This window comes from Nuphar pumila, chromosome 15, assembly GCF_984573655.1.
Source record: "Nuphar pumila chromosome 15, dmNupPumi1.hap1.1, whole genome shotgun sequence".
Taxonomy (NCBI): domain Eukaryota; kingdom Viridiplantae; phylum Streptophyta; class Magnoliopsida; order Nymphaeales; family Nymphaeaceae; genus Nuphar; species Nuphar pumila.
In genome coordinates this window covers 1,901,959-1,912,858 of record NC_143263.1, presented here as the reverse complement: position 1 = coordinate 1,912,858, position 10,900 = coordinate 1,901,959, and the positions used below count along the sequence as shown (strand labels likewise).

The following is a 10,900-nucleotide window of genomic DNA, read 5'->3' as shown; positions in this document are numbered from 1 at the left end:
TTGTATTTACAGAGAGAGAGAGAGAGCCATTTATGTCCCTAACATTTTGTACTTAAAGAGAGATTAGTTTATATATCACTAACATTATAATTACAAAAGGTTCTTGGGGATCAGATCATGCATATCAACCCACACAAAGAGAGAGAGAGAGAGAGAGAGAGAGAGAGTTCAGTTTCATTTCCTAGAGGCACCTGTTACACCCCGGAAAGCTCTGTCGAAAGTTCAAGATCCAATAATTTTCACGACCATTTCCTGAAAAAACAAAGAAATAATTATCAACAATAATTCCCACCAATCCATCACCCAAATTCTCTCCCGAAAATAACATTTCTTGGCGCGGAGGTATCTAAAGTTCTCAACACATAAACTGCGAGTAAATCACGTACACACTTGTTTCACACACCACCTCTTCTCTCCCCGGGCTGATAGATCCGATTGACGAGAACCCAATAGCTCAGACTAAGACAGAAGTATATCTCTTTTTGTATTGGTTTTTAGTTGTCTTTGGTGCTTCTTCATCACAAGGCACGTCTATGGTTCTTATTGTTTTTTTCTTGAAACACTTGTTTGGGTTTTCATTTTTGGTGGAGAAATCTGATATTCCCCTTCTTCATATGTAGTTTGCCTTTGATTTTATCAGTTGGGCACTTGGGTATTGACCAAAGAAGTAAACGATGTCTTCTCCAAGCAAGAGAAGAGAGATGGATGTCATGAAACTGTAAGTCTTGCTATAGTTCTTAGCATTATTATGGTGCTAGTGGGCTGTGAAATCTGTGTACATCATCTGTTGTTTCTGTAATATTTTATGGGTAGCTGTGGATGGAAGATAAGAATGATTGGTCTGTCCTTTGAGCTTGATTTAGAATTTTAATTTCTTTCTGTGCCTGAAATTATGTCCAGATCGTATATTTTCCTGTCACCTTCCTTGTAACCATGCTAGATCGATTCCGGGTTTTGGTGTTCGATGTGTTTGAGTTGGATATTTTCTATGCTTTTTGCTTAGGATGATGAGTGACTACTCTGTTGAGATGATCAACGATGGGATTGGTGAATTCAACGTCGAGTTTCAGGGCCCCAAAGACAGTATGGTCTCAATTCCCTTTCTTCCTCTATACGATGCTTAGTTGTGGCAGAGGTCTTGTATGCATTAGTTAGTCATTAGTTTTAAGGTCTAAAGAGTTGCAGTGGTTATCGGTTGTTTCATATCATATCTGAATCTTGGACTAGGGAATGCTTTTGTGGTGCTCTGTTTTTTCTAGTCCCCTGTTTGAGCTTATATTTTTGGACTTACATATCTTGCAGTTTGCATCTGGCACCTGTGTGGTAACAGGGCATTAGTTTTTGGACTAAAATATGGTTAGAACTTGGAAGTTGTTAAAATGTGTCTGCAATCTTTACCGAGCTTTTCCAATTTTTCTTGTGACCTTTAACTGATCCTTCTTATTTGTCATGACTTTAGGGATATTTCTATCATGTAATAGCTCTGTTTCCTGGTGTAGAATCTTTTATGCTTGTTGGATTATTGTAATCTAGACAGTAGCTTAGTTGATTATTCAGTTCGTGTCAGTCAGGGTCAGCATTATGCATTTGGATGTGAGATAAGACCATATAAAAGACACCACCACGTCAGGAACGACAGGCCTGATGTTTTCACAGTTAAAGGGGATTTTTCTTGAAACACACACAGAATTACAATCTAGTGTTGCAGGAAGTGCCTGGATACTGGAACCCCCAGCATTTCAGAATCATTCTGCCTGCTTCCTGAATGAGTGGAAAGCAGTCATGATTCTTGCTACTAGGAATTGTGATTCTCATGCTTCCTTGGATTGAGGAACTAGATTCTTGGACACAAGAACCAGAAATCCTAAATCAGCTCTTTCATAAGATTATTAGATTTTTTGTTTAGTGAAAAGTTCTCTAAATAACTTATATTGTTTCTGAGATGCATTAATAAGCCTCATATATTACTCTATCTTTCATAAAAAGTTTCTTAATATTTTCAATGTCTTGACATACAAAGTGACCTTTCTGTTTGTAAGTCTCATTCTTACAAATTTTCTATACATAATTATTGTTTTCAAATGCTGCTGTATATTTCATTTTGTTCTTTTAAGTGTTCAATAGATGTCTTAATGTAGCTTATGAATAATGATATCTATTTCCTAAATTCTTTTTTCATGCTCCTCTAGTTTCCTCATCGTTTCACATATAAATCCAATTTCACTTCTCAAATGATTTTCTGCATTTCTTCCTTTTCATTTCTCCCTTCATGATTCCACTTAAAATTTAAAATGGCCACTTCTTGCTTTCGATTCACATTACAAAGTATGCATGATTTTCCATTTCTTTTCTAGTGCATGACCTTTTTTTGTGTGTTTTCTATTTCATAATTCCTAGTTGACTTTTTTGTAGAAAAAAAGTGAGTATTTGAAAATGCTAATGATCCTTGGCCACAGTGGATATTTAATTCTGCACGATTACCTCTACATATAAGAGATGCTTATCCAGATGTTATTTTTTTAGATTCCTCACATTTAAAATATTCTAATTATGCAAACCTACACTCGCTTTCATGTGCAAGCCAAAACATGTGGCACCAAAGAAATGGTGAAAGAGATTTTCTTTCGCAATGGATGAAATCAAGCAGAAATGCTAGAAGATACTTCATTGAATGCCTTAATGGGATAGGTCTAATCTAATCATTTCATTTCATTGATGGCAACTCGTTTCTTTTATCACTATGTGTTTTTAAGCAAAAAGGCAACCTTATGTTTTTTTGTTTGTATCGGTGTTCCCTGTTTAGACCCAATGGTTCCAAGATGTGGTTGCTGATATTGCTTTTAGCTACTTTGTATTCTTTCCTTCTTATAGATACTAATGGGTGCTTTTCTGGAGTTGGTGTGAGATCATTATATATTGTAGCCCTCTATATGGGGGCATGTTGATTGAGGGTCTGCATGATCTCTCCTTTAGAAAACAAGTCCACCACACACACAAACAGAAGCATTATCACAGATTCTTTTGCAAGACAAACCACCTCGCAAGTGAGTGCCCTGATAATCTCAGTAATGTGAATAATGTGTGTGTGAGTGCGTGCATGCATCTGTGTGCACACACGTGTGTGTGTGTGTGTCCCATGTATTGGAGTTGCATGTGAGGCCCATGGAATGGAACCCATTTCTGCAGAAAAAGGCTGTTTTTACTTTTTACTTTGGTGACATGAGGGCAGATGTGTTGGATTTAACTCGAATCTGTTTGTTTGAGCACAATCTATTGCCCAGGACTTCATTTGTCTCCTACCTTTCACAATCATGAAAATGTTGAAATTTAGCATCGAGCTCAAAGTATCGTGCGATTGTAGTTCTGGTACATGGTCCCATTTCATGGTTCAAGGTCTTTGTCTGAGAACAAATTCGTCCAACATCACTTGTGGTTCTCATGTATGCCTTTAGTTTTAGCGTTTCCTTTCTGGCTTCATCTGTTATCTTCAGATCGAGAAATTTAGAATTTATACTTTGGCAATAAGGCTCCTTCTTTATATTTAAAATAGATATACTTATTTCATATTCAGATGCTGCCAAGAAACGGCATTCAGACCATCACAAGTCTCAAATGGATTTTGTGTTTGCCTGGCCTGGAACAGCCGAAAACAATTTATGCCCATCATCCAACAAATTCAGACATAGAGACACGTAATCCTATTTTTCCCCAATAGTTTCCTTAAGTGCTTCATTCATAAATCTTTATATTAATTTTCCTGACTGTAAATATTGAGCTTTTTAGCATCTCTTTTCTGATAGAAGGGTTATCCTCTATGCTACACTGGTTTTAATCAATCCTTGACCTAGTTATTATTTGAAATACCTATGAGGTGTATGCTCAGATTATGTTTTTTGAATCTTAAATTCCAGCTAAAATATGCAGAAATTCATAGACTTGTCTAATACAATAGGTTGTTCCTGCTGCTTCTCAAACCATCAATCTATGTCACAAGGATTCTCCATTTTGGGCCCCATATTGTGTCCCTTTATATACTAGTTATATTGTGTCACGGGCCTATTTCTTCCATAGGTCAGTGCGCGACGGTCTTTCCTTACTGCCGCAAGCCTTTCGGTCACTCACTCTCAACTAATTTGTTACGGACATAGAATGCTTCGCAAACCCGCGATGCGCCTACCCAATCTGGCCAGCCTAACGGCCAAAGGCCGCATATCAACATCTTTCCATGTGTTGAATCATTTCATTGGCCCTGCACACCACCTCATGCACAACTGCCTAGCGGAAGCTGATCAAAAGCATTTTCAAATGCGTACTCTTTGTAGTCCAGGTCACTTAGTGCATAGTCGTCCCATACCAGCTATCACTTCTGAAAAGGACACAAACTTTGCCTTAGCCTTGCGTGTCATGGAGCGTATTACGACTCCATGCACACGCCACAGCAAAACCTCGCTACTCAAGGAACAAGATCTTGTGGCCCCCAGTCCGAAGACCAGTTGATGATTGAACATCATAGCGAAGAGCACCACCCAGACTCATTCGCCGGCACCTAGGCATTCACACATCTAGCCCGAAGTCACCATACTTGGTTGGAATCACCTAAGGTGATCCCTGGGGAATTAGCCCTAACCCACACGCACCCCCGTGCATCAAACCGCTACGCGTGGGACACTGCAAGCCGAGTGATCCTTAACCAAATCTCCAAAGGCAACACCCTCTGATCTGCTACCACTGCTTAACCAAATAACGCTCCACGTTTGTGCCGCCACACATCGATGCACTAACGACGATACCGATGCCTATCGCATGTCGTGCTACCACCGCACGTCACCGATCAAGCCAATGCATACCGCACGTTCCGCGGGAAAACTTTAGGCTACTTTTATGGCATCATGTCTTCGAACTCGTTCAACACCGCCTCGATATCCATATATGCATCTGACAAGACTTTCTAAAATTGGTTAGTTATGTTCACTTAGTACATAATGTCGCCCATTTGAATGCTTTCTTTCTTGATACTTACAAATGCTGTTTTTATTTATGCATACTTAAAGGAGAGTAGTCCCACTTCCCATAGTGTTTCCCTTTATTCCTAGTTATTGATTTTAAGATTTTGGGATTTGCTATTATCAACTCCAGTTCAACTAGTTCCTAAATTTTTTTAGGAAATGTTAAAGTCTTAGTGGACTATGTGCGTATCAGTTGCTGGTTGTTTCTTCACAATTATATAGAGAAGGCCCATAAGTTTGCACATTACAAAGTGTTAAGTTACTGAGAACATTAAAGTACCTTAAAGCAGGTCATTGATGCCTGTCAATCAGTTTCTTTTCCTTCACTTTGAACAGTCCTCCAGCCCCATGAATGTTGAGCTTGCAAGTAGGGTAATAAGAAACCCAATAACCATGCTTGTCAAGCAACACCAAGTTTCAGTTTCTGACACTGTTAATTACACGTGGTTTATGGAAAAAGATATACTAAAAAACGAAAGGTGGAGGAAATTGGGATGAGGATACATGTCTCCTACTGGCATGGTTGCACTGTGATTATGTGGTGTTTGCAAAGGATATTTAGTTTTACAATGTGAGTTCTCTTCTATTTATTTTCCTGTATGATATTCATGTAGGTCCCTATGAAGGTGGATTTTGGAAGGTCCGTGTGGAGCTTCCAGAGGCATATCCATACAGGTCACCATCAATTGGATTCCTGAACAAAATTTTCCACCCAAATGTTGATGAGCTGTAAGCATAGTTATTTATTTGGTTCTTTCTTTCAATGGTTTGGCTGACTTTCAGATAATCATCAGCTGACTAGATTTCTTTTATCATCATTCATGAATGTATTCCTTATCGATATTGTAGTTTGATTAGAATCTTGGTATTTTGATCATGATCAAAAATATATGTATCATACTGTGTGGCTTAAGTGTCTTTGCTTTCAATCAAGTCATTCTCTTTGTTGCTAGATGTCATCTCGGAATCAGGCACTCAAACAAATTTGTTGTTTTTGTCAATTTTGTCAATTACCATATTCTAAATGTCCCATAGTTCCATACTTTTCAGTTTTTAATTCTCAGATATCTGAATTTCGGTGACAGGTCTGGTTCTGTATGCTTGGACGTCATCAATCAAACCTGGAGCCCCATGTTTGGTAATACCCAAAGACATTATCAGAAACTTGATATTTACTGGCGAACATGTACACCCAACTACGTGTTTTCTGTGTGCTCATATCCCTCTAGACATTTATGCTATATCACTAACATTCATAAGCATATGCATGTAGACGAACAGAATATCACACTGTCCATCTCAAGGTAGTTGGTGTGCCAAATCCTGGGAATTGTGATATGTGTGGATACCCTCCTTGTTGCTGTTCATTTCTGACATTGACAGTGCTGGTGGAGCATTATTATATTTTGTTCCATATTTTCTACAATTTCATTTAATTGTTCAGTTTCATGGATTAGCCAATAAAAGTTAGACTCTGCTCCAATGTTGTCTAATAATAGGACTTTCTGTTCACTTGCCAAAAGAATAAAAGAGAAAAAGGGCATACATTTCTAATGGAATTCTCTTTCTACGACTGATGTATTGCAGATTTGATTAATGTGTTCGAAATCTTCCTACCTCAGCTATTACTTTATCCAAATCCTACAGATCCATTGAATAGTGATGCTGCATCACTGATGATGCGGGATAAGAAGCTATTTGAGCAGAAAGTGAAAGGTAAACCATTTTCATGTGTCAATGAATTTTAATTTCTACGATATCTTTTTGTTGTGGCCAACATTTTTCTAGTACTAACACACACACACACACACACACACACACACAGCTGGCATGGCATCTGGTAGCATGACTGTGCTCTTCTATAAAGATGGACATAATGTATGTAGTTAATTTTGTCACATCAGTTTTTAATGCCCTATTTTGTGCTCGAAAATTTCTGGTTGACATCCCATGCTTTGTCATTACTAGCTCCTGCCACTAATATAAACATCCTGTCTCGCTGCTTCATGTCCCTTTCAAGATGTCAGGTGTACTTTTAGAACCCTCCCCTTAACCCATTTTCTCTCCACTTTTTTTAATCCTTTTTTTTTATGTCCTTTCAGAGCATTATTTGTTGATGTTACTTTGTGTATGGCTTTAAATGATTGATTGTATGATTCGCCATCCATGCCAGTGCAGGAATTCAATGCTTTGTCTTTGCTTCTTTGCTGTTTCTAGCTATGCTTCTTATGAAATTATTTATTTTTCAAGATATTTTCACCAATGTCTTCTCCCGTTTCAGTGGTTCCTTTTTTTTTCTTGTCACCCATGATATATTGCAATGTTGTCTCCTTACATCATGTAAGATCATAGACAAGTGGGGCTCTTGGAGACAGGGTGCTGCTTATCCGTCCAGGGAAAAATCATACTAAAAGAGCAAAATGGAAAAAAGAGGTGCTCTAACATATAATAAACTGAAAGACTATATTGTAAACTATGTCAGGAGTGGAGCTTGGAGACAAGGGCCGAGGCACCTCTTGTCCATCCAAGACTCAAAGGGTATATAGAAAAAGTCTTTAACTGTTAACTATTGTATTTATCTGAGAATGAGAATGCTCCATCCAACACTAAACTCTATCCAACACCTAAATTGTATGCACTCGATTGTCTATTTTGATCTCCTGGTAAACCTGAGAATTGACTTTTCCTCAAACATCACATAAGCTGCATTTGAATGCGTCAGTTCCAAGCCATGGACTTTAGAACTGGAGATCTCTGGCCAAACCCTGTTGGGCTGGAGATCCATGTATTTCCCTTCAAAACTCATATCTTGGATCCTGAAAAAGTGAGGATCTGAGATACTTCGTTTGAATATCTTGGGTCTAGGCATGGCCCCCCATGCCACATCAAATCAGGCTCTGTAACACACCCTAGTTCTTTCCTTTCGGGTTTTTTTTCAGTGACATTTGGAGCCATTGCTGCTATATATACAGATTTTGCCAGTAGGCTCTGACTTTGAACTCATTTTTCTGTTATGTAGCATGCATTTACTCTCCATTCACACCGTTCTCCTTTGTAGCATTGTATCTGGAAAAAGGACTAAATCACCAAGCACCCAGAACTCTATAGGCCATGAATGGGCCATACCTCATGGCATTCTTCTTGTAGAAGCAAAGCAGCAGCAGCACAAGGGATTGAAATAATTTTGTAGACTGTGTAGGGGCATAAGTAGGTGGGTCGCAGTTGGACCTGTACGATTGGATCCATATGCATATACAGTACTCCATTAGGTCCTGATACACTAGACCCAAACCCAGTTAGATCTGGCTGAACGTGATCCAAATCTATAACTCAGATGGACCAAGAGTGAATGCATGATGGATCTGTTTCAGAATGTATATCAAAGACTTATGGCACATTGGTGCAAAATACCATGACATAATTATGTGCACATGCTCAATACATGTTTTTATATGGTTTTCTACCATCGTTGTTTGTTCAGTACTCTGCTTGGTTCATGGGCAAAATTCTCTTATAAATCCATCAAGGATGTTTATAGGTTTTCCTCTCACCTCTCATTGTCTTTCATCGTACCATATTTCTTTTCATTTCTGTGGTCATGCTTTACCTTCCTTCTATTCTTAGTTTACATTCTCATTCCTCGCATTTCAGCTCTCCTCTTGTAGCCTAACAAATTTAAATATGCTAGATTGGGTTTTTGTTGTTTCAGCCATTATGAGGCAGTTCAATGTTACTAAAAATAGATGTCAAGATACCATGTTACGGGTCAAACGAGATAGTTGGAGCGGTTAAGAGGCACACTACCCTGTAGGAGGAATTCCCATGCCTAACAAAAAAGAATGTGGTATTAGAGGCAGAGGAAAAATATGTGATATTATAACTGCATGGAATATATGAATCAGCTTCTCATTGCCATCTACTTTGGTTTCTCGTAGCTAGGTTGTATTGCCAATTTTTGAGATTGGATCATTTTAGTTTGTATGATTCTTTTTTTACACTTCACCTTTTGACATTGCATACTCTATTTGAATTTCCAACTGATTCCCATTCTGTGTCTTCCGGGTGATACCAGAGTACTGTGAGCGATATGCAAAAAGAGAACGCATTACCAAAGTTGTCGAGGAAAGCAGTGATGAGGAGGAGGTGAGCGATGGAAATGATGGAGAATCAAGTGATGATGAAATTGCTGGACATGCTGACCCGTGATGGTCCCTGCTACAGTTTGTTTTCCTAAATACTGTACATGGTCTCTCCTCGTTTTGAACATGCCCATTGTAACCAGTTGTCCTTTGTTCATTAGTTGCTGTCATTTGATTACCTGATTTTGGGGAAGAACAGGAAATCACAACACAAGGAAAAGAATATTTCAAGTACGAAAATTTAAATTGGAGAATCAAGTGATGATGAAATAGCTGGACATGCTGACCCGTGATGATCCCTGCTACAGTTTGTTTTTCCAAACATTGTGCATGGTCTCCCCTCATTTTATACCTGTCCCTTGCAACTAATTGTCCTTTGCTCATTTAGTTGCTGGCATTTAATTACCTGATTTTGGGGAACAGGAAACCACAAGACAAGGAAAAGAAATTTTCAAGTATGAAAATTTAAATCTTTATCCAAAAGAAAACAGTGAATGATCATGCTCTGGTTTCACTATTGAATCCCAGACTTATATTAGAGGGTCCTATATCTTTGAGTAGACAACCAACATACACGTTTTTCAATATGATTGCTCTTCAAAAACTGGTGAATGGTTTCCTAATGTTGGCTTCCCCGTATATGTGTGCAGCCGTAGCTGAGGTTCTCTGCTCAAAAATTCCCTTTATATGTAATGTGACTAGACAGCCTCTGGAATTAAGGGAGAATATTGTTCCATTGATTAATAGTCTAACGCCTCTTCTGTTGGTATCTGATATAATTCACAGTGGCATTGCATCATCATGAATCATGCAGGTGCAGCTTAGGGCGTGACAGTTTATCAAGGATGTACAGGCAAGATTAATGAGACTGATTCCACAATGATGATTGTGTTCTTGTTAACATACTTGATAACTGAGCAGTGTTTCCTATGCTAACTTGTGAGCAATCTTAAACTTCCTTGTTCTTGCCTTTCTGCTTTAGCTTATGAGGATGGTGTCAATCAGGATTTTACAGAAAGTTGGATGCAATCTTGGTGGTCACTTTTTATCACTTTATATTGCGTGGAAAGGCATTAGGTAGAAGTTGGATATATTCAAAGAAAAGCCAGAAACTTCTTTGCAGGTATTTTACAATTAGTGGTCTTACTTGTACCATTGACAATTAGCTTGATGAAGAGCCATAGGTCTGAATTCTTTTTCCAACCATGTTGGCTCTATTCCAAGAGCTGGACCTGCTCATGTTGCCATTCTCATCATGTCTAGTTGAACTGCATATGACTTGAGCCGCAGCCTTCCAACCAGATTGTAGACTGCAGCATGGTGTATTGACAGATCTATCTGATGCACAAGCAATGTCCTATCATATTTTGCCCAGGTGGGGTTTGGGCCCTGGTTTGTTGACAAAGGAACTTATTTAAGAACAAGCTGCTTGGCTGATAGGCAGCTTTGCAGGGCTGGACTGGCAGTGCTTGGCCCCATAAAGCAGCATATCAGGGGCATCAGGTGAATCAATGCAGCCTAGACTAAACACATAAAGCCCTCTAATCCATGTCAAGTATCGTGTTCACAAAATGGTGGAATAATTGATAAAAGTCAGATATTTCAAAACACAGCAAATTTTATCCTGATTTTATTGGTTTTTGTTGATTTGTGATGGTGGTGATCACTGCATTAAAATATATGAATGACATCCTTGCTAATGACATCATTGGTTTAATAGGCTTTTCATCATCACCATCGCTATTTTGCCCTTAA

At 38.6% G+C, this 10,900-nt stretch overlaps 1 protein-coding gene across 1 annotated transcript; it reads left to right on the top strand.

The window, feature by feature from the left end:
- Window positions 1-620: 620 nt before the first annotated feature.
- On the top strand, window positions 621-9,385 carry LOC149814095 (ubiquitin-conjugating enzyme E2-23 kDa-like). Its single transcript, XM_089989126.1, has 6 exons — window positions 621-718; window positions 1,004-1,083; window positions 5,621-5,735; window positions 6,092-6,144; window positions 6,594-6,722; window positions 9,079-9,385. Exons 1-6 carry the CDS (start codon window positions 675-677, stop codon window positions 9,210-9,212), a joined length of 555 nt encoding a protein of 184 aa, XP_089845252.1. The 5' UTR covers window positions 621-674; the 3' UTR covers window positions 9,213-9,385.
- Window positions 9,386-10,900: the final 1,515 nt, after the last annotated feature.

What these genes read in the sequence shown, in the direction of transcription:
- LOC149814095 (XM_089989126.1), top strand. Translation starts at nt 675, where the DNA reads ATGTCTTCTCCAAGCAAGAGAAGAGAGATGGATGTCATGAAACT. An exon ending in GAGATGGATGTCATGAAACT is followed by an intron (nt 719 to 1,003) that starts GTAAGTCTTGCT and finishes CTTTTTGCTTAG; the next exon opens with GATGATGAGTGACTACTCTG. An exon ending in GTTTCAGGGCCCCAAAGACA is followed by an intron (nt 1,084 to 5,620) that starts GTATGGTCTCAA and finishes ATATTCATGTAG; the next exon opens with GTCCCTATGAAGGTGGATTT.